This window comes from Falco cherrug, chromosome 11 (genome assembly GCF_023634085.1).
Source record: "Falco cherrug isolate bFalChe1 chromosome 11, bFalChe1.pri, whole genome shotgun sequence".
Classification (NCBI taxonomy): domain Eukaryota; kingdom Metazoa; phylum Chordata; class Aves; order Falconiformes; family Falconidae; genus Falco; species Falco cherrug.
Window position 1 is genome coordinate 32252971 of NC_073707.1, and position 23685 is coordinate 32276655.

The 23685-nt window shown below is 48.1% G+C and overlaps 1 protein-coding gene across 3 annotated transcripts in view; it reads left to right on the forward strand.

Moving 5' to 3' along the window:
• The window catches only part of VEPH1 (ventricular zone expressed PH domain containing 1), a 102015-nt gene that overhangs the window by 69337 nt on the left and 8993 nt on the right, over positions 1-23685 (forward strand). For 2 of the 3 annotated variants that reach the window (XR_008734485.1, XR_008734484.1), the window contains exons 13-15: positions 4554-4671; positions 15360-15496; positions 20258-20910. Coding sequence is in view for 1 of the 3 variants with exons in the window: in XM_027806661.2 (XP_027662462.1) it covers positions 4554-4671; positions 15360-15496; positions 20258-20494 (492 nt within the window). In the remaining 2 variants the exon portion in view is untranslated. Of the gene's footprint in view, positions 1-4553; positions 4672-15359; positions 15497-20257; positions 21321-23685 lie in introns of those variants that run through there. The other variant, XM_027806661.2, reaches the window with a different exon arrangement.

The window sequence follows — 23685 nt, forward strand, 5'->3', positions numbered from 1 at the left end:
TTAATTTACTTAGGTTATGGCTGATTTAAAACCAGGAGTTTTGTTAGAAACACCTTCTGAACCCCCAGGATAACGTGGCACTGAAGTGGGAACTCCTGCTGCGCCTCGTGAGAGGAGCAGGGGCTCTCCACAGCTGAGACCCAGCTGATGGGCCAGTGCTACTCAGGCACAGTGGAGCTTGCGCTAAGTATTTTAGCTGCTGTTGAAATCCTGGCCTGACTCACCCCAAGGTACTAGAGCTGGTTTTCTGTTCGATACTGGCTTAACTTGAGTCCCTGCCAAGATCTAAGAGTCCAAAGTCAGAGCTGGTGGAGATGTAAAGGAGTTTGGGGTGAATAAAGAGCTTAGGAAAGAGCATGCCTTCATGGGTAGGATTAGATGTAGTGCATCATGCACACAAATTCGATAAAACATGTCCAACACCCTAGAAATATGATTAGTCTCAAGCGCATCCATCGCATAATCCTACTACTGCTCAGACGCTCGCATTTGGCCTGTTTGGGGAACTTTCATCACTCCATGACGGTGACTGTATCTCTGAGTTCCCAAAATAGCAGAGCTGGAAGATGAGATACTGATCTTCACTGCTTTAATGAATCAGGCAGTGGATTGAAGTTTGGGAAGTCCAGGAGCTGCGCGTTGTCTGACAGCCTTGGGAGGCTGAGGGCAGGCAGATGTGCCTGAAATGTCAAAGACTTCAGTGTTCAGCCCCGGGCTCCGCAGTGTGCTGCTGGATTTACCTTCCTCCTCTTGGGTTTGCTCATGAATGTGGAACCCGAGCTTGTTTCTAGCGCAGTTTCCTTCAGTTTAGTGAGAAAGTCCCATTGAGTTTTCTGGGAGCGAGAACTAGGTCTGCCGTAGGGAAGGTTTCCTTCAGCTTCTACATTCCCCAAAAATCTAGCCAGAGCATTCCCGGCATGACCTGGTACTTTGCTTGACAGACTAAGCTTCTGCTGTAATCTGAATTATTTTTTTCAGAAGGTCTTCCCGTTGCTAATAGAACTTCAAATATTGTGGACTATTTGACAAAGTTACAGTACTTGTTAATATTATTCCTCTTCCAGTAGTGCAGGAAGCAGCATTATGGGGCTGTGCTTGTTTCAATGAGTATGGCACCCTGCATTTGAAATGTTTTAACATCTGTTGACATAAATGCAGCATCAGCGTCACATATTGTACTTTATATTAAGTTTTATGCATCGTGCTATAGCTGTGTCTGAATGCTTTATCAGAACTGAGGGATTTCTGTGCTGTGGGCACGTGGGGAAGGTTCAGCCCCCAGACCCAAGCAAAGTCCGTGCTGCAGCACTGCTCTGCAGTTGCTCCCTGTTTTGTCTTGCAAATCCACGGCTAGTCCAGAGTAAATGAATTTAGACTTTGTTTTTTCAATATGTATTCTAAAAGATTTTCTCTAGGTTTGAAAAATGCATTACATCAATGGTTTATTCTAGAGTAAATTCTGAGAAATATTTTCAGATTTACATCACTGTAAGGCATTTCTGAGTTTGGCCCAGGATGCATGTGCAAGGAATTGCAGTGAATACCTGGCTTACAGAAAGCATGTTGTGTTTCACTGGGCAGCCTGTTCGTGCCACAAAAAATATTTATACAGCACAGCTTAAGATGTGCCAGGAGTAAAGCATTTCCAGATGTGCACCCTTACAGATTTCCGTTCAGTTGCTTCATAGTTCTTTATCAAAGTACAGGCAGGCCATATTACAGAAACTAAGCCGGTCTTGAGCTCGTTGCTGAATTCTTTGGGTTGACTCATGCTGTGTCAGAAGAGTGAGATGGTGACTACTTCACAAGCCCCGTGTGATGCCTTAAGAGAGAGTCTTTTGTTGAGCAGCCTTGCAAGAGAATAATTAACATTTGTAAGCCATTGTTAGTCCTGTTCTTCCCTTTCCTTCTTTGCTGTCTCAGTTTACGCAGCAGAAAGAAACGCCACGTTTTCACAATGGAGTCACTGAAGTTTTCAAGATGATGGAGCATGGGGATGAGATAAATCTCTCCTCTCTAATTAGGCTTTTTCCCCATGCTTCCCCTCCTGAAATAAGTGGTTTATAGCAGATTATTTCAAGTGCATGAGAGTACAGAGTGGAAAAAGATTGCTGCATTGATATTTCTGTGATATCTGTTCTCTTTCAGTCTAGAATTGGCCCATGGCAGCCACTAAAAGAGTTTTTTCACAGGCTGGAGATGCTCCTAGGCTTTCTGCTCAGTGTCATACACGTGCACAGACCTGCTGAAAGCAGTTCCATCGTTGTCTTGTTCCTCCCAGATGACACAGTGGGAGGAGGATCAGGGCACGTTGGGGCAGGGTGTGTTGCTGGCCATGCTCTGGCAGGGGCCATCTGCCCCTCCATCAGGAGCCCACCGTGGGGCGGACAGCCTGGGGGGCTGTGTGGTCTGTCCCTCCCAAGGACTCGGCTCCCCTTACCCAGGGAGGATCTGCTGGGCATCCCACACCACGCACGGAGTATCTGAAGGGAGGCAGGGAGGCGCGGACTGTCGGATCCACTGCCAGCCGAGCAGCTGGAGAAACATGGAGAGAAGCTGCGCAGTGCTCCTGCTGCACAGCACAGTAGCCAGCTAAATTCCTCGAACATATAGAATTTCTCTTTGGAGGAAAGTAAGAACTTCAGCAACATGTAAAGAGCTGGTACAGAGCAAAATAGTCATGTTTTACCCGCGATCCCCAGTCTGAGCGTGCTGGGGCAGGGCAGCTGGCTGTGCGGGGTGCGGGTGCAGCCCTGTCCCGGAGGACGGGCGCAGGAGGCACAAGGAACCGCACAGTGGAGCATTCCGGGGGAGCCCACCGAGGAGCCCGGGAGGGCAGGGGACCTCTCCGCTGCAGCCTGGCTGCTCGTCTCCCATGCGAGGATGGGGAGAGAAACCGAGCTGGGAGGCTGCAGCCCTGCAGCACCCTCTTGCAAACAAAGCCGACACGTGTCCGAGACCTTTGTGGTGTGACTGTTGCCTTCCCATGCGTTGTCAAGCTTATTTCTCTGCGTGTTCCTCTGGAAAAGGGAAGGCAACCTTTCTCATTTGGGGCTTCTCAGGTGGTGTGAGTCGTGCTCCCTGTTCTGCCTTGCCATCCTTAGAATCACAGAATCATTCAGATTGGAAAAGACCTTTGAGACCATCAAGTCCAGCTGTTAACACAAAACTTCCATCAGACAGCCTAAAATCCACCAGGAGATGGCCTCTGGCGTGCAGCGGGTGGGGGTACCCAAGAGCCCCCGTTAAGTTAAAACGTGACTTTTGGCTCAGCTGAGCCTGTTACCCGGGGCCATGGCCAGAGGTACGGAGTGCTCTTGGAGTGCTCTCGGCTGTTTCGGTTCTTATGGCCGTTTCCCAGGTTGAAGCGGGCTGAGAAGGAGAGGCCATGGTGCCGGGTCTCCCCGAGCCAGCCAGCCTCCTGCTCCCTCTCCTTCCCTAAAGCTTCTCTGGAAAGGCCGGGATCAGACAGCTGCATCCTTTGCACAGCCGTGGGCGCTGCGATGAGCGGCTGCCCCGCAAGGGCTGGTCGCCTCCCCGCAGGCTGCGTAAAGCTGTGCTGTCTTTGGGCCGCCGCGTGCTGCTGCAGCCTCGTGAAGGCTCCACACAAGCGACAGGAGTGTTTTCTGAGTGGTTCTAGAAATTCCTGTTGTGTTTGCAGTGAGTAACTTGGTTGCTGTTATTTAACACCAATGTTTGCTTAAGTGTGAGATCACCATCTGTTTTAAAATTGAGTAACGGGATTTAAAATACACTGAATTATACAGTGCTGTTAATTGCCTAAAAAAGAGCATCCTGTAGCTTCTCCTATACTCGGAGCTGCAAATGTACTTTCTGTAGGCTTACTTGATCGGGCCAGACATTCAGTTTACTTTGCAGATGCATAATCCTTACTTTCCTGGTTTGTCACTGACAGAATAACATCACATTTACCTGGGTTTTATGTGAGCTAAATCAGTCCTGTTGTTGCTGCATTTTTTGGAAACGTTCATATTAACATTCGTATTAAACATTCATATTAGTGCTTCTCACAGGGGGCTGGCTTCAGAGCCTCTATTAGTTCTTTAAAAAAAAAAAAAAATAGCAGTCCCCAGCCGCTAACTCCTGCTGTGACGGGGGACCCAGCAGGCCAGGAGGTTCCGCAGCACTGCAGTGTGTTAGCGGCGACCACTGCCTTCTGGATCATTGAAAAAAATCCTGAGAGAGGGCTGGAGGTAATAAAAATGGTTCAGCTGGTGGGAAATGTGCTGGGCAGGACTGCTGAGCGCGCTGCTGGCAGCAGTGTTGAAGAGGCAAAAAAAATCCCAGACCAGTCTGCTGCCTCCCGCAGACTAATATGTAACATATATTAGCTGCTACTAATGATGGTAGAGAGAGATACGTCCTGCTTGGCGCCTTTGCCCTGGCGGGTCATTTGTCTGCAGGAGACATACGGAAAGGGATGCTCAGTGCCCGCTGTGCATCCCATCCCGCTGTGATTTTGGGTCATGAGCTGTTACCCATGCGGTGGTTCACCTTGTTGAGTGGTTTGGTTTTTCTCGTTATTGGCCTAGGACCTGGACCATGTGCAGATGCACCTGGAAGAAGTGAGGTTCTTTGATTTATTCGGCTACAGCGAGGAAGCAGGAGCTTGGCAGTGTTTCATGTGCAATAACCCTGAAAAGGCAACAGGTAAGCAGTCTGCCTTCGTTGCTGGTGGGCTGTACGTGCCAGTGGAGTTGCGGAGGGTGGAGAGTGGAGCGAAGCTCGCAGATAACACTGTGTCTGTGGTGATGATGGCAGGGGCTGGGGAAAAGGGCAAGCAAACTTTCCAGCATAGCACCGGCAGTGTCTATTATAATTGGAATTCTCCATTACACTCCTCTTGTCTGCTTTTCTGATGAGAGAGTCAGTCTAGCACAAGCTTTATTTGGTGCTGGACCACATCTCAGGTCGTCAGGGGACTGCACAGGTGCCATATGTCGGGGGACATCGGTATACATACTACACCTGATTCATGTCCTCTTCATTCTCAGAATTATTTCCTTTAATATAATTGAATCCATAGTACACACTTCCTAGGAACAAGGCGAGGCTGAAGAACAGCCATAATACTTCAGCTGTATTAGAAAACAGGGTGAGCAGAAAATACACTTTTTCCCAGGTAAAAGATCCTGGTGAGTTGTGGGGTTTTTTTAAGCTTTCTGATACCCGTGTCTTTTAGATCAGTGCACTGAAATTCAGGGGAATGGCCTTTTTCTTAGATGCTTTTTGCCGCTCTGTAAAAATTGGCACAATTGTGGCCAAGAATTTTGACTGCTTTAGCCAAGCCTTTGAATAATGGGGTGTTTCAGCTTTTTATTTTAATAGCTAGCATGTCTTTGTATTTCATCAACCCTGAATTTAGTAAGTCTTGCAAGAGTGGCACAGCCTCTGCTGCAGGCAGGGCTGCCCATGCTCATTTCATGGGTGTTTGACCATCTTCCTCCTTCCACAACTCTCACGGGAGCCAATGACCATAAAGGAAATCGCCCTTTGAGCTGAAATTGCATCTCGGTACCATGGTCTCACTGTGGTTTGTCCATCACATCAGTGATAGGCCTATGTCAAGCTAAAGGAAAATGCATCTCTTAAAATTTCAAACCTTAATAAAATAGCCCAGAAAGGGGAGTGTTTGTAGCAGGCCGTTGGGTAGGCTGGTAAGGCAGCTGGGTTAGAGCCAGCAGAGTGGATGAAGGTGGGAAAAGGAATCCTTGGGGGTGACACGGGGCACCATTTCCTTGCTGATGCCATGGGTGTTGCTGATGCCACTAGTCTGGAGACATCGAAGGACAGCTGACACCTTGCTTCCCTGCTGCTTCTCCTGCCAAAATGTCGTGTCCTCTGAGGAGAGGTCTGAGAAGGGCTGGGAGTGGGACACAGTGCGGGGGGTCCGTGTGGCACAGCACCATGGCTCTGCTGCCAGGGATCCAGACGCCACCGGTACTACCAGTATAGAGCTGGTATTTTCAGATGGGTCTGAACTCAAGGCAAACAGCAATCACAGACCGTGACAGCAGGCGGCAGTTCCCAGTGAGCTCTCCAGTGCCCGTTGGTTACTACAAGAGCTGATAGAACCAGGACCGTCTGCACCACTGACAAGAGGCTCTTGAGCCACTTGAGCTGACATCTCGAGCAGGGTAAACAGAATTCTCTGCTTGACACCAGCGGTGCTGGGGAAGCAGGAGCATGCTGCCTGCCGCGGCGGGGCTTGGGCACGCCGCCTCTCTCACTTACTCATCGTTGTTCCAGGCCAGCGAAAAATCACACGGCGCAGCGTTGTAGGTTGTAGATTTGGTGTCGCGATGTCCCACAGAGATGAGGGAGAAGGTCACATCTCTTCTAAGGGCTCACCCTCTCCCCTCGCTGCTGTGAAAAGGCTGCAATGAAACGCATGTGCTGACCTCACTTCCCAGGGTGTGTAAACACGGTTCTCCGCTTACACACTGATGTCAACAGAAGGGTTTAATGTATTCCAAGCTCTGCCCGCCAGCCTGAGCCGTGTCCACCCGGCAGCACAGCAGTTCTGTCCTTCCCAGCCAGCGCCAAGACCCGCTCTGCATGGAGGTGCTCAGGCACAGGAGCACTGTGGCTGGGGGCGGGGGCTGCCCTGGTCCAGCTCACCCAGCAGTCCCAGGAGAAATGAGACTTCCATTCCTATATGCTGGTACTTATGCAGGCCCTTGTAAATCCTATCACCTCTTCTAGGAGTAGAAAAGCAATTTTTTTCTTAATTTACCTTTTTTTTCTAGCTTGCATCTGCATGATGTCAACTAAAACCCAGTGGAAAAAATGCAAAAAATGCAAATACAGCATGAAGGTGTTAAGTGAGATGCTGCCTTCTCAGCAGCTGCAGTAATCTGAGGCTTTGTCGTCTTTTCCTCGAGTACCACAAGTACTCAGGAGCATGGAGGATGCCTGGACATTTGGGAGAAGGTTTTCCCTCCCCAGGCACTGAAGGCACCGAGGGTGGTGCCTGAGTTTGCAGGCTTACGGCTGCGCACAGCTCTGCCTGCCTCTCCCCCGCCAGGAGGGGTTTCCAGCCTGCCCCCCTCTACAAAATCACCAGTCACCCTGGGCTTTGGAGCCAGGGCTGAGAGTACAGGGATGCCTTTGAGGATGGTCAGGAACAGGAGGAACTGGGCACAGAGTATTTTTGGACTGTAACTGTCCTTTTTATGAGCATTTACTCTCTTTGTCTCAGTTTGAAGAAAATTTTTTAAGAAAGGCCCATTGTGAATACCATGACTTGCTTCTCAGCTCTCAAAGCCTTTAGAAGAGCAAGAAAATAGTCCTGAATGGGTCATATGAAAGCTCAAGTGTAGGAAAGGAATGTGGAAGATAGTGCTTAATGGAATAAAAATCTGCAGGTGAGTGAGAAATTCACCTTTGTATTGGTGATGCAGAGCTGTGGCAGCTGGGAAGGGTCCTACCGGAGTGGGAGACACTCAGGGTCTTTCTGGGTTTATAAGACCTGACACAAGAAAGAGGAATCAGAGGTCTCCTTGAACCGGTGAAAAATGTAAAGGCTGTAAAACATCTTTTATTTTCATTCCGCAGTGGGACAGAACCTTTGAAATCTCACATACTTTTGAAAGACAAAGTAATTTCTTCCTCTCAGCAATGCTGTTTAGCAACCACATTCTTAAAGAAGGAATTCGGAGGCAAATTCTTTTTCTATTATTGTCTTTTGTTTTTTGTTAATGTTGGGTTTTGTTGCATTTTTTGGATGCCATGTTGCAAGATGCCGTTTATCCTCTGGAGTTAGGAAAGCATTATGCCTTAAAGGCTCAGTCTTGCCTTGGGGTGCCGGGTCAGTGCTGGCTTTTCCAGAGGTCACTGGGAGGGGGTTGGAGCTGGGCTGCTCTCGAGGCTGCGCTTGTGAGGGAAGAGGCAGTTCTGCTCAAGCAATGTGGTGGATGTACCCAAAGTGGCAATTAACCCAGGGAAAGTTTGACTATTTCTCATGCATTCTTCTGATCACAAAGCATTTCTTGTACAACCACACTCTTCCTGAAGTGCTATTAAATCATCCCAAATTATTTTTTCCTGCGACCAGGGAAGAGCATTCCCACAAATCCTGCTCATCTGCTCAAATACATGTTTGTGCCCTGACTGCGCAGCTGGTCTCGGAGCTAGGAAAACCAGGTTACACTTTTTTTTTTTTTTTTTTCCCCCGCTTTTTTTCTAAATGACAACCATTCAAGCAGAGATACAAGGCATTTGAAATTTTGGAAAATGCAGTGTGTGCCTCTTGTTAGGAAGAGCTGGCCTTTATACCCTCATTTTAACATAACCTCCTGTATTAACAGTTGGCTTCACAAGCTCTTGCACAAAATAATTCAGTAAAACCACTTGATAGCTGGAGAGAGAATTGCAGTACATTCCCTATTCTGGAAGCTTACAAAGAAATTGCAGCAATCCCTGTGGGCTGCAGAAGAGACATTGTGCCCATGGGCAATGATTCGGGTAAAACTGAGGGGGGAGTTATGAATTCCTCTTTAAAAAAGCAATTCACTCAGAATAGCCTACACCATATTAACTTCTGAATACATTTATCTTTTGCTAGTAGTGGTGATTATCTAGTGATGTCTCAGCTATAATGCTTGCTTGAAAATTATAAAAAGTGGCATTCAGTAATGTGTTCTTTCCAGGTTTTCAACAAAACCAAATGTGATGATTAATGAGAGAGAGTGAATCCATATTCCCTTAGGTTAATTGCATTTATCTTTGTCTGGTTGCCACCCACACATTCCATTCTTTCAAGTTACTAGGAGTTTATTGTCATTGAGATCATTCATGATTGGACTCAATTTTTGTGGATGATTTTATGTTTCATCAAATGCAAGATTTAATGCTTTGGGTTTTATCTTTCTCGAGTTCATCTTGGAAGAGTTTGTAGGTTTTTTTACTCTTTATTCAGTGCCTAAACCACCTAAAGGTTGGTATGTTGTAGTTCTGCAAAGAAAGCAAGATACAGTTAATAGAAGATAATTCCAATGGACGCTTACATCAATGGGTACTATTCAGGGTTAAATCGGTTTTGGAGTTACTGTCTCTATTGAGATGGTTTAAGAAGCGATGGATATTGTAGTAAGTGATTTTTCATTTTGAATTTGAGTATTATTTTTAGCTTTATTGTCTGTTCTGCAGGAAAAAAAGTAATGGCACATATATAGTAAATATATCCTTTAGAATCCTTCAACTCCTTTTTCTAAGCTAAAGATCTCATCATATGTGTCAGCATATGACCACGTAGAGTGATCTGAAACCCAGAGATGATGTGATCACCGAGTTTGACCTTGTATAAAACAGGTCAAAGAATCTAGTCCAGTAATGCTTATATCAAAGAAACGTTCAGTCTTTGATCTGTGTTACTTTTGTGTATCTTTCTAAAGATGTCTAAACCAGACCTGATTTTTAAAAGTCAAGTGAAGGAAGGGCTTCAAGCCAACTGAGTTGTTGCTCAGGTATTTTAACCACTGTTAAAATATGGGTTTATTTCTAGTCTGTCTCTAAACACTGCATCGCATTATGCCCTTCCCTGCCATGCAGAAAATCTCTATTTGTAAACTTTATCATGTCACGTCTTGATCTTTGCTTGGGCAAATTAAGAATACGCTTCCTTAGTTTTCCGTGATACAAATAATCATAGGGAAGATCAGTCTGAAACCATTCTTCTATCACTTTTCTGAAGTCTTTTCATTAGTGCTTATTCATGCAAGGTGAAGAAATCAAAGCTAGACATAATCTTCCAATAATTAATATGTGTATAAGCAATGTGCACACTCTAGTTGGCAGCTGATTGCATTTTTTAAAGAATCTTCTAATTGTATTAGAAGCGTAGATGTGTCTTTCAAATAACCCTGCTCTACCGTGGAAAGAAGCAGGGGTCACCAGCTACTGCATTTGGTTTTGGGAAGAGTTCAGACAGAAGAGTAAAGCTCTGCATTTCTGAGGCAGTACGGAGTTACTCATGATGCCCCTTGCTAACAGAGCTCCGTGCTCTGTTAACCTACTCCTACTCTGCACACGGCAGGTATTGAATGTCCCAGTAAGGACTGGGACAGGCTCCACCAAGATGTTGGGGTGCTTGAAGCGCTTGCCCTGTGAAGAGAGGCAGAGGGACAAGGGCTGGTGCAGGCAGAGCTGAAGGGCAACTTTGTAGTAGTCTGCCCATAACTGCCAGGAGGTGGTTGAGGAGGTAGAGCCAAGCTCTTCTCGGTGGCGTGTGGTGGGAAGGCGAGAGACAACAGGCATAAACTGGCACAGGAGAGAGAGGTTCAGATGCCTGCAGGGGAGAACTTTCCCACCATGAGAACGATCAAGCATTGGAACAGCTTGCCTAGAGATGTTGTTGAGATTTTCAAGTCCCGGATGGATAAGTCCATGTGCAACCTAGTCTGACCCCATCGGTGACCCTGCTTTGAGCAGGAGGTGGGATGAAAGACCCCTTGCACTCTCTTCCAGCTGAATTATTCTGTGATTCTGTGAAGTTAAACCACAATGAAAATAAGCAAAAGGACTTAGAAAAATATTGGAAAAGAGCTTCATTCTTATCTTTCATGAATCTTTTCATTCTAATCAGACCCTCAGACATACTGGCATCAGATTCATTACGACGACTTTGGAAGCTGACGTCAGAGTTCCCCATGGACTTCTCTGTGGATGTGCACAAGAACTGCTCTGTTTGCTTTGTTTCCAGCCACCGGACACTAAGTGATCAGCGTTTCTTTAGTAAATCCTGGTGCTGAAAGATTTGGGCCATAAAACCCCACTTCAGGGCAAAATTGCACATTTGCTTCCTTTCTCATGTTGCATTCCTAAGCACCAACCATCTCAGTACCTTCTTGTCCCTGAACTTTTTGTGCTTTATACCTTCTTCATTTGGATTAAAGCATGTTCCTGCTGTGCTGGAATCAGTATCGAAGACATTCCTGTGAGACCAGGAGCTGGGCAGATGCACAAGACCCAACCACTGAGCAATTGTCCTTTCATATCAAGTCCTTCTTTTGCTGTATCTTGGTGTTTATATAGTTGTCATCATGCTCTGAAAGTCACTGTGCACGTTATTAATTTATAGTTATCAAGCAGGACTAAAAAAACTCTTTTCCTGTCCTATCTTTGCCATTTTTATTGAAGTTCTCTCCTCTTTCATGCACACTCCAGGAAAGCCAGCTACTTGGTGCTTGGCGTTTCTGCAGCACTCGGCCTTTGGCTGGCACAGCGGCTCTGACGCCATCCTGGGAGACGACGCAGTGCCGTGCCCTGTTGTTATCACCCACATGCTACTGAGATGCTGATTTCCTAACACCAAACGGCTTATTCCTGTGGTGACGCGTCCTCCACCAAGAGAGTGTGCATGCAAATGGCAAATGATGGGAGGGACAGGGATATTACCCCGTCCATCATTAAGTTAGAAATTAGATGAGGCATTTGCACAATAAGCAAAATAGCAGCTTAGATCGTGTTTAATTATAAAAATTTAAAACTTTTTTGTCTGTTCCGACAAATCTGACAAATTATAAATGCTGATTGTATAAATGGGGAACAAAGTCACTAGAAGATGAAGTGGCTGGTACCAGAGCACGAGGACTTGTACTCAGACCTGCCAGACCACTGCTGGCCCTGGAGGTCTGTCCTTTTGCTCGGCTCCCAGAGGCCAGTGACTCTTAAGGATGACCGTTACAGGTATCCCAGCCAATCTCAGCCGCAGAAATGCCAGGTAATACCTGGTACAGCCTTAGAAAACCAGCCCTTCTGTTCCCAGTACGTGTTTCCCCCACAAAGCTGCTGTCGGCAGATGGTGTCCCTCCTGCAGGATACCTACAGCTGCAGGCAGAAATGACCGCACGGTCCTGCTTGGGTGTAAAAGCCAAGGCTCACCTCGAGCCTGATGGTCCATGGACCTAGTTTGTTTGGAGAAGCAAATTTATCTGAAAAAAAAAGAACAGACCAGAAAACAAACAGCTTTTTCCTTCCTCAAAACAGATTATTATTTTCTCTAGTATTTTTTGTTCCATGGCATTTGACAATACTTTGTGTGCATCTTGTTGCCTGCGTGAGCTGGATGTCAGCTGCTTTCTGCTGTGTTTGAACTGCGTGAGTTGTTATTAGGGAACTTTGCCACAGGATGCTCTTTCTCTTGTCTAGAAAATGGGGAGCACGCCTATGCAGGATTTTTTTGCCATCAATTCATTGGCTGTTAATTCCACGTGTTTTATGTGAGTGTAAATTTAGTGTAGGCTGCACAGCACGAGGCTCCCTCACAAAGGCATCTGTGCTGGACCAGTGCTTCAGGAACCCACGTCAGGGAGCAGAGGGATGTACAGAGTTTGGGCTACCTGGTTTTGTTTTTCCCTGCCAAGTGAAAGCGTGTGTCTGTAGCAGTGCTGAGAACAATATTTAATGCATTTGCAAAGTTTTTGTTTAAGGGGCACACTGTAAAACGTGGTTCTGTCCCACTAAAGAGCGTGTTGTGAAATGAATGCAGCCTCAAACCAGCGTCTCTATAAATCTGTGCCATTTTGCAGTGACAAAAATTATGCAGGGAGAAAGCCAGCTTCTGCTTTCTTTTGTCCCGTGCCAGGTTGGGTGGTGTAACACATTGGTGCTGGCATGAAAAGATACAGAAAAGAGCTGCTGCGTCGAGCTAGGGATGCGGTGGGCTGTGAGGAGCAGAGCGCAACCTGTTTTTGTTGTGGAAATCACAGCTTCGGTTCCCCATCAAAGCTGAAACCTAGCCACCCCCTGTTCGGTCCTGCTCCTTCCACAGGCCGCCTGTCTATAGAAACAGAAATATTTATAGTCTTTCACGAGGAAATTGCAACAGCTGAAGCACCCCAAAGTCTGCCTTTCTGCCAATATAAACAATGCTGGGGAAAAAATACCTTCTTTATATAGATGTGATGTGTTGTACTTGCATTGTTTGTTTTTTCCTCTACCAGACAGGAGGTAGTGAAGAGGGGTGTGTGCCCCAAAAGCTAGAAAGCCTCTGAAACCCCAGGTGCTACCTTTGGTGGCTGTGCTTGGCCACCCCGCTCCCCTCGCATCCTCAGCATCACACCAACCTGCTGCGGTTTGGGCTCTGAAAGGCTCGCGCACAGATGACAGCAAACACTTTCAAGAAAAAGCATTTCTGGATAAACTTTCATGCTAAGGTATGCAAGTACAGCCAGCCAGAGGATACACTGACCATCTGACAGATGCTGGGAAGGGCTCCAAGTCAAACATCACATCAAAAAAACATCCGTTCTCAGACTGCTTACGCCTTGGACTGCTCTTCAGTCTATCTGATCCATCATGTCCCATCTATCGGTGTCAAAATAGAAAGGAAAAAGAAACACAGCCGTGATATTAGAGAATTTTTAAATTGTTTGCTCCGTACGTGAAGGGCAGTGGCTTCAGGCTGCCCTGCGATCATGGTGTAAAGCCCAAGGTGATTCCCTTGGTTGCTGGGCTTTTCTCGTGCTGGAAAATTCCTTTTTGCAAGCAAGGTGTGGGAGCGCTCTTCCAGCCCCCCAAACCTCACGTGCTTCCAGCCGAGGGAAGCGCCAGTGGATGCTGATCACAGGTGAGCACCGTGGTCATGGGGCTGGCAGCAGAGGTGGCCACGGCCTTATAAACATGCTGCAAATGAAAGCACAAGGCTTCCCAATATTCACCCAGGACTTTGAATTCTGAAAGCAATTTTAAATACAGCAATAATTTTGCAGTAAGAGAAAAAAAGGGTTTCTTTCCCTTTCCTAGGGTTTATTTTTAAGGGAATTGGTGGAAGGAACATCTATCGTGACAGACAAGTTACTTTTCTAAGGCAAGCTGAAGCCACTTCTCAGGCCGCTAGAGAAGGTGAAGGGGCTGGGAAGCGGCTGAGCGGAAGGCACGGCAGTGAGTGTGCCTGTTTCTGCTTCCGTGCTGGTTAGTTGTTACGGTTATTGAACTCTGCACTGTATGCTACGTATTTTTAATTACACTCCAGATTATTCTTGGGCAACACGCTGTAGCACAGGTCATCAGAGGGGACAGAAGCTTTTGTGTCTCTCCCTCTCCTCCTTCCTCACCCGTGGCTTGGGCAGAGTTACCCAACTTGTACTTGAAGACAGAGGCTCTGTGTGGTCAGCGGTTCGGCACACGCGTGGCAGGAATGCTGGTGTAGCTCCCAGGTACAGACGAGGCAGTGTTATTGGCCAGTGACACACTAGTAGTTCGCAAGTAAATTTTGCCACAAGATGATAAAAACATAGATGTCCTTGGTGGGTAACATGATGCAAAGACCCTGGCTGTTTCCGAGGGAGGACAGGCAGCGGTCCCTGGGGGCTGCGCTCCAAGTTGCTCTGGCCTTTGCAGCGCAGCTGTCAGCATAAGTTGTGTTGGTTTAGAAATGCAAAAGTGATGGAAAATATCACGTTCCCAACTGGTCAGTGCTTTGAGATTTACAGGATGCAAGTAACTCTGGGTTTTCCATAAGGATTGTTTTTTACAAAGTGGATTGCTAACGTTAAATGACTTTTGAAATATCCCCAAAGAGAGAATTGTAAAAGATAATGAGGAAGTAACAGGGAGTGACCTCTACAAAATGCAGTGCCAGGTTTCTGCTCGAACAGGGGATAAGGGAGGGCTGATACCACATCCCTTTCCCGAGGGAAGGAGGAGTTGTGTCTTGGGAGGGTGAGGAAGGGAAGAGTCATGTCTGGGACAAAGCCCTTGGACCCACCGACCCCCTTCTCAGCAAAAAGTCACATTTCTAGGCTGGAATTACCTACGAGAGGTTGGCAGTTGTTCCAGCGGGATGGTGCCCAGTCACTCAGCCCCACATGGACGTCCCACTGCTGGCTCTTAATTCCTTCTCCATGGGGCTGCTGCGGCAATGAGGCAAGCTGCTGCAGCTAATGGGGGGCAATATCCTCAAAATATTCCTGTCCAAAGCACTGCACAGCAGGAATAAACCGCACTGAACTCGGCAGTGTGGGCTAAAGCCTCGGAGACAACATAAACGCCTACTTTCAGTTCTATGAAATTATAAATTATTATTGCAGGGCTGAGGAACAACAGGGAGGCGTAACGGTGGGGGTAAGGATGCGAGGGCTGAGGGAATAGGAGGCGTGGTGGCCAGAGGAGGTGATGTCCAGCTCCAGCTGCTGGGCCTCCCAGCAAAGCACGGCCAAGGGCTGAAACGTCTCTCTGAAGTGACAGCTGGATGCTTGTGGTCGGGAGGAATGTGAGCTTGGAGCTGATAGAGCTAAACTGCGAAAAACTTCTCTGCATCGCAGCAAAAGCCTGGCTTTCGGCTGGTGCAGAGGGAGGACAGAAATAACCCCCTTGTTGTGTGCTCACCTCCCCAGTTGTAAATCAGGATGGCCAACCTCTGATTGAAGGCAAGCTCAAAGAGAAGCAAGTCCGGTGGAAGTTTATCAAAAGGTGGAAAACTCGCTACTTCACTCTGGCTGGCAACCAGCTGCTTTTTCGGAAAGGAAAATCTGTAAGTCGGAAGACCCTCAATTTGATTTCTCTCTTTCCCTCCTTCCCAACACTGTTTCCCAGAGGTTTTTACCGCTCGGCTTTGTTCGTGGTCGCTGTATGCCGCATGGCTGACCAGCCAAGGGGCTGCTCACCGGCTATAGTTATGTTTTTCTCTCTGGGTCAAGAGCACCAGGTTTTTGAGAGTACTCAGTGTCAGACTGGTGCTGCTCTTGTTCAGCCGACAAATACCCAGGGCTCAGCACCACGCTCAGTGATTTACGCCCTGCTAGCTGCTGAGCTGTGGCTGACCATCATCCACTCTGCCTCGAGGCATCCCAGGGTCACCTTGGATATTGCAAAAAACCCTGTTCCTGAAGGAATTACAAGTTAAGAAATAGTTTCCAGGCGTGCCCAGTGATTCTTGCTATTTCCTTGGATAAACACAAATTCAGTCAATTCTGCTCAGGTGAACATATTTTGTCCACTTGCAAAGCGCATGGCGTGGGACAGCACGGCGTGCAGCAGCCGAGCCACCGTGCTGCGAGTGAGCTGGCATGTCGGGGTCCCCAGTTTTCACAGGACTAGCAGTGTCCGGGGGAGGGGGGGATGGTTATGTCAGGCCCTTCTGAACACCTCAGGGCAGTCTCCAAAATCAAGACACTCTTCACCTTTTCTGAAAGTCTAGCATGCTTTTGTGCATTAATAACCGTTGTTGAGATGAGAGCATTATAATTGGTGTTATTTGTGCAGGAAATACAAGTTTAAATACATGTTTATTATGCAGGAAATACATGTTTAAAGCAAGGTGGTGCTAAAATGCTTTTCTCCCAAAGGAATGGAGTTGTTGGGTTTTTTTTGTTCACTGCTACCGTCATCTAAATTCAGGGAAATTCTGCTGAAATTTCTATTAAATTGTTTGAAATTTATACCAATAGGACTGAGCGACATGTGTGTCCCAGGGTACAGGAGAGCAGGTAATTGAATCTAGTCCTCATTAGTTGTTCTCATTTATTAGAAACTAATTTTCTTCAGCTTTTCACAATGAGAATTATCAAATACTGTGCGAAATAGTCTGGTTTTGTTACAAGAGCCCTCTTTTAGATAATAAAAAAATAGCAGCATCTGCCAAATACAGACAAACCTTAATATCTCTGGTAAATAACCTTTATTTTTACAGAAACCTAGTAAAGCTCTTTAAGCTTCTTAAATGGCTTCCTGAGCCCTTGCCTGTAAGAAATACAAGAGAGTGTCCTGCCTAAGGGGAACATGTGCCTTCGTGGGACAGTACAATCCTTCTGAAAGCCAGTAGTTCGAGAAACAGCCTTTCCCTTGCTTCCTAGTGATTATTTCTGACGTTCTGGCCGAGATTCTGAAGACAGTTTAATCCATACATGTACCACATACAGCTCAGTACTGGCTGATGCTCACTTTTCAAAGAGTCTCAGAATAATTGTCATTTTTCAGCAAGTTGATTGGCTTATAGAAATATATTTAATGGAATGGCTCTAATTAGCTCTCCAAACAAGCCAGGTGTAAGGCACATCAGATACCTTGATTACTCCTGGGCTGCAATCGCCTCCTTAGATTTGCATTCTCAGTGCTCCCCTTGTTCCCCCGGGGGAACGTAGAATGCTTCGCAGGCGGGTGAAGCTGGCAGATGAGATTGTTGAATAGCCGATTTTGCTCAACAGCCTAATTCTTATAGATTAACTTCCCCTTTTTAACTGGCAAACTCAAGTCTGCTTTGCTTTTTTTAAAGTTGAACAGAAATACCCGAGTTGGTTCGTCAGCGGAGCAGGCTGGCGCCCAGCCCCCCGGGGACAGCAGCAGGGTTATTGCGCCTGGGTAATCAGTCTTTCAAGCTGGTGCGTTACATCCTGTTACTTCTACGTTTTTGGCCTAAATTCGAGAGTCAAGTCCTGCCATTAACCATGGCTTGGACTGCAGCTTGGAGCAACCCTGAGCCCACCAGTTGAGGTTGTACATGTGCCTGGGGCTGACTATGGCAGGCACCAAAGACAAAATTTTGAGTCCTTTAAGCGGGGCTGGAGGTATGAAGCATCACAGAAGTGGTTTGGACAATAAAAGTGTGATTTTTAGATTCCACCGGAGGTCCACTGCTGCGCACCTCTGGCAGCCAGCAGGAGCAGCAGCCCCATGCCTTGCTGGCCGGGCACCAGTGCCAAAAGCATTGCGAGATGCAGGGCTGCAGCCTGGCTGGCTAAAGCGGTGCTGGAGGCTCCTGCCCAGCTGCTTCTGCTGCTTGTTCCAGCCTTTGAAGCCGGATGGTCCTTGCCTGGCTGAGCACGACAGCTCTGCCCCGTCAGCTCTGGCGTCGCGGAGCAGGGCTGGGTGCTGTGTGGGTGTTTGGACTTTACACACTGCTCCACTTAAAAATACAAACCTAACACAGAGGAGGTATTGTGAGGGGGCCAGCTGGCTGTGCCTGCTTATTCCTGGAGCCCCACCATGAACCTTCCTTTCATCAGAGTAACCATGTGGACAATGTTCGCTCTGTGTAAGCAACCGTATGGCCAGTGGGTAAAGGGGAGGCAGGAGAAAACCAAAATCTAAGAGGTCTGAAAAAAGAAGCCACATCCTAAACTCCTGGAAAATTGCGGTAAATTCCTTCCACAGAAATGCGCCTAGGGTACAATCAGCTTGCTTTAGCAGCTGGAGGTCAAATGCTGTGTCGTAACGGAGGGAGTACATCATTTTTGCTAGTTAGGCTTCTAAGTGTAAGGGTCTGGCTCATGGGGTGCAAAGTTCTCAAGGCTATCGTTGCTTCGCATTTGCTGTGATAAACTGTTCACGTTTATCCCGGGTCAGATTTCAGTGCGGAGCCAGCCCAGTACTGCCGATACAGCCTTAGCCGGCGGCTGGGGAGGCAGGGGAGGGTGGGCCACGCTGCGTCCTGCAGTCACGCCGGGACATCAATGACAGCTCTGGAAACATGTGTTCCCCTGTGGAGCTGGAGGTGAACTTCATTGCTTATGAAAAGTCATTTGATCAGAACTGAACATTTAGCGGGGCAACTACCTGTTTAAAGAAAACCCTCAGGTCTGGAATAACGTCACTGATCTAAAAAAATGAACGAGACAGACAAGCAACTGCCCCGTGCCGGAACATGCAGCAGCAGTGCAGGGGGTAGAGGTGTGCCGGGAAGGTGATGGCTCTGTGCTGGTGCTGCCATTCCCGGCCCAGGGACCTCCTGTGTCCCAGAGGGGTCTGGCTGCCTGTCCTGGCGAGGGGTCCGTGCCAGCCTCTCCTGCTGGGGAGCTGCTCCGGGCAAGGGGTGGCCTTAAATGTTGCTTTGAGTCAGAAAGGAGGGGAATGCCCAGGGATTATGGTACTTAGGGGTGGAGGAGACCATGACTGCAAATAATATCTATGTGTGCAACAAAGAAGAACTCCAAAAGCTGGGGAACGCATCCTGGGCATTCACTGTGGATGTGGAAAATGGCAGATCAATGATAACGGCAGGGGACTATCAAATCTCTGAGAAGAATCACAGCCATTGGGCTTGGGCCTTCTTTTGGATGGTCTTTTCAGAAGAGCTTTTCCTTAGAATAGTAAAATGTTCCAGGTTCTTTCCCAGAAGGACTGAGACGTTACCGCAGGAGACTTGGCAGTGCTGGGTTAACGGTTGGACTCAATGATCTTCAAGATCTCCTCCAGCCTAAATGATTCTGTGATTCGAAGTCTCCCTGCCCAGCTGTGGTCCTGCAGTTTCAGACGTGGCCGGCCAGGAGAGCAGGTGGGACTGGGGCCGGCAGAGCGGCTCTGGAGACAGCAGCTCCCGCAGCGCCGCCTCTCCCGCATCCTGCTCGCTCCTGCAAGATCCTTAACCACCGGTTCTGGTGCAGAGCAGTCCAGACCTTTCCTGTGTGATAGCAGCAGAAAGCTTTTGGAAAATCTGCCTTACTCCTCTTGGTAAAAAGCATAAGCTCAACAGGAGGAACAAAAATATCCTTGAGGAATCAGGGCCTTGGGCTTAAATTCCTCACCAGGAGACCCAACTCATATATTTTTTATGAGCTCATGAATCTCTTCTTCCGCAGGAAACTTCCCTGATTTTGTACAACTATCTCTTATGCTCCCTGCATCACATTGCTTACAATGACACTAAGATTTTCTAGATGTACCTACTTTATATGTTTTCAAACAAAATTGCAGCTAAGCTGCCCGTGTTCTCCATTCCCTGCTGTGAAACGCCACCATTCCCCTCGTGCTCCTGGGCCAGACTCCAGGTGTCTGTTCTGTTTTCAAAACCAACAAAAGGAGTTGCTGCTTCTGGTTTTGGGTGGAGACTCTTAGGGGAACAACTTCACCGCTTAGGAGAAGAGAGCTTTGCTCAGTCCCGAGGGCGGGCTGACCTTTGTACCCACCATTTGCTGGTGGCACCAGTTGTGCCCGCCACCATTAACCGGGGTCACCGTTACAAAAAGCCAGGCAAAGGGCAGTCCAAACCTGTGCTAACAGCTGAGGCTGGAACTAAGAAGTGCAGATGCTGAGGGGGAAGAGCTCATTGATGCGGACCCTTGGTGCTGGGTGCAGCACACGGTGACAGCTCATGAACCCCAATGGTGCCCAGCAGGGGAGCACAGCACTGCGTGGGAGGGGGGCTATGACTCCCCGGAGGCTCTTCTGGGAAGTGCCCATCAGTGCGTTTGCCCGCACGAGCCATGTTTAGCAAGCCCAGCTCTAGAGACATCCACTGTTTATTAAGATGGTGGAAGCTCTACCAGATGAACTTGGTTCTGTCTTCCCTGTGTTTCAGAAAGACGACCCCGATGACTGCCCGATTGAGCTCAGCAAGGTGCAGAGTGTTAAAGTGGTGGCAAAGAAGCGCAGGGACCGCAGCCTGCCCCGGGCCTTTGAGATCTTCACCGACAGCAAAACCTATGTTTTCAAGGCCAAAGACAAGAAGAATGCTGAGGAGTGGCTTCAGTGCATCAACGTTGCTGTTGCACAGGCTAGAGAGCGGGAGAACCAAGAGGCCACCACCTACTTGTAGAGCTGCTGTCACCTCGGTGGCTGTACCAGCAAACCAAACGTGTCTGGTACCTCTCCGGCACAGAGCACCCCACTGCCGTACCGTGGACCTCTTTCACCTCCAAAAGCCCCGCTGGCTCCTGGAAAACTGTGGGGGAGATGGTGTGTTGGCGTGGGCCAGGGAGAGCTGTGTGCAGTGCAAGAGTCTAAGGCATCAGTAATGGCACGAGGTGAGGAGTGCCACCGTGCGGGAGCGCTCCCTGGCACTGGGACATTTGCTGGTGTAGAAGCAGCTTCCATGGCCACATGTGAAATGCAGGGTTTTTCTTCAGCCCAAAGGCCTGCAAGCCAGGAGACATAGCTAGAGACAAACCTGGACCCCAGGCCCCCAGCCGTTACTTCTGAGATGCACAAAGTTTGGGTGGAGTGTTCAAGCGCGTAAGGACTTTCTGCTCTTCTCAATCACTTTCTGCTTTTCTCAATCACTTTCTGTCTGTAAAAGGATCACTTCCCTTTTTATTTAATCTTGGTGTGCTTTATCCTTTTTTACTGTTTATATGTGTCTGTGCTGCTTTTTTCAGGTTTGAAATTGTGCAGTTTTAAAGATTTAATACTGCTGAAAAATAAAATATTTCACTGTTCTGATTTTCCCCTTCCCCCCCTGCTTTTTCTCCATTTTGAAACTGAATGTGATTTAAAAAAATGATTTTCTTTTCTTTTTTTAACTGTTCTGTACTTTTCAACATTCCTCCAAAACTGGAAAATTCCCAGTTTGTTTGATTTCCTTTGTCACACTCGAATGATTCCAAAGTGGAGGAAGCACAGAAAAGACTGAAAGCAAAAAAGGAAAAGGGGGGGGGGGGGGGGGGGGGGGGGAGGGGGGCGCGGGAAATGAATGTCCGCAAGTGAAGAAATTAACTCAGAGATCATTCAAGGCTAAGTAGAAATAAAATTTGAAATTTTCCAACCTAGAAAAACATCTTTTGCAAAAAGTTGTTGCCAAAAAGGGGGAGTTGGGGGGGGGTGGGCGTGAAAGAACTAACTGTAATGCTTTTTACTGTACCATGTATCTTCCACTCAGTGGCAGAGGGAGCCCGCAGCTTGTTTGAAAGTTCCTTGCAGAGTATGGCAATATAATCTGCTTTCTGAAGTATTCTCTTGTCGACCCTCCGTAGTGTTTGCTGGGTGCGTTTTGGCTTTGGTTTTGCAGACAGGAGGGCAGCAGGGGCTAGTGAGGGTGGCAGCAATGCTCGGGTGGCTGTGACGGCGGGGACCTGGAGAGCGGGGGGGGGGGGGGGGGGGGAAGGGTAGCGAGGGGAATGACCTGGGACATAAATTCAGAGTAAAGCTAGTGCTGGGGCTGCTGAGTGAAGCCGGTTCTCAGCGGTCACCACAAGGTTTGTGTCTCATATCGCAGTTGTCTGTGCAGGTCGGATGACAGCACGCCTCTCGGTTTGCAGCCACCATCTGAAACATTCCCGACAATCTCGATTTCACTGGGGCTGCTGCTGGTCAGTGGCTCAGAAAACGGGGTCCAGGACAGCTCAGAAATGTTATTCCACCTGTGTTGAACTTCTCTCGCTTTGGGAAAAGGGGGCCACGCCAGCGGCTGGGGCAGGGCTGGCAGCAGGCTGGGGGGGGGATGCTGGGCTCCTCCGGGAAGCCCAGGCATGGGCAGGCCATCTCCCTTACCCTGTCCGTGCTGCGGTGGGCAAGAAGGTGGGCACGAAGCTGAGCAAGGGCTGGAAGAAGTGTGGAGGGTCTGGGAGCTGAGCGATTTAACTTGATAGTTTGGTGCCTCCTTCCATGTTGCAGTTGTTCAGTGGGGTTTCTGGCCCGAAGCTTGGAGTCTTGTCAGATGCCATATAAATATTTATCTTTGGAGTTTGATAACTTGAAGCACTGAGTGTTGCTGGTGTTTATCTCTCTGGCTGCCAGAACTCTGTAATTTGTTATATTGACAGGTAAGATGCTAACGTTTGGTAATAAGCATTTACTTGAATTAGAATGAGGAAAAAACCCGTATATGGTACCATAGGAGTGCCTGAGTTCTGCTGCCAGGTCAGAGCTGAGGGCTGCCTGGTCCCTCACAGCAGCCAGAGCTGGCAGTTCCAGAGGGGTATTTATCAACCTGATCCATCAAAGCACCATCAAACCTTTTGGGGAGAAAGTCCCTGGACCTTGGGGCACTACCAGCACAATGACTTTCCATTTACAGTGAAATGAAAATTAGGCTATTGAGAGGCTGTGTGCTATTTCTGTGTGCCCCTTTTTAGTTGCCTGCACATGTGGGGATGTCTCTGTTTCTTTGCTTGGGTTTTTTCCCATTATTTTCACTCATTTCCCAGACCCGACAATGATGTTTGTGGAGGCCCTGAGCGACAGCAGAGCGCCAGGGAATGGGAGAAAGATGCCGAGACCTTGTGCGGCTCTGCTGCAGCCAGGCATGGGCAGGGTGCAGGGATTGCAGGCTGGGAAATAAGACCAAACAAGCTCAATATTGCTTTGCGTCAGGATTAATCCGAGGTGACCAGGCTCCGATGGTGACCTTCTGGTGGCAGGGATGATCTGCCTGCCTGGTGCCACCATGCTACCCACGTGTAGTCCTGGTACCACCTTTCCAAACCACCCCTCCAGCCCAGAGAGAGGTCCCTGTCGCCTGGCCTGTGCCACCCAGCTGTCCTGGACCAATCCTGAATCACCTCTTTTCCAACTCTCCACGTTTTCCCCAACTCCTCTTGGAGAGAGTGAAACAAAACCAGTAATTCCTTCCTTATGCTCTTGCACTCCTTCCCCGACTCCTGCAGGAGTTCACGTATGTTTGTTTTGCTTTGCTTGAGGGTCTTCAGTATTTCCTGAGACCTGTTCCTCCCAATGCTGATAGGCTGGAGCCCTCCTCCTGCGCCAGGGACCTCAGCAGCATGTCTTGGCCAGCGCTCCCGCCGGGGCTCCTAACACATGTCGAACAACTGACCTGGCACCCGTGCCCTGGAAGGTCAGCAAGCCCTGGCCTGAAAAGACAATATTTTATTTCCAACATTCCCATGCTGACAGGAGAAGGAAGTGCCGATAGATCAGACCACGCAGCCGGCAGCTGAGAACAAAGCGGTTGCTGAAGCATTCCTGGATGATGGAAAATCAGGGAAGGCTGTAAAACCAGCCCATAGGTTTATAGATCTAAAAGATAAATTTGCATTTCACCAGTGTTGTCAG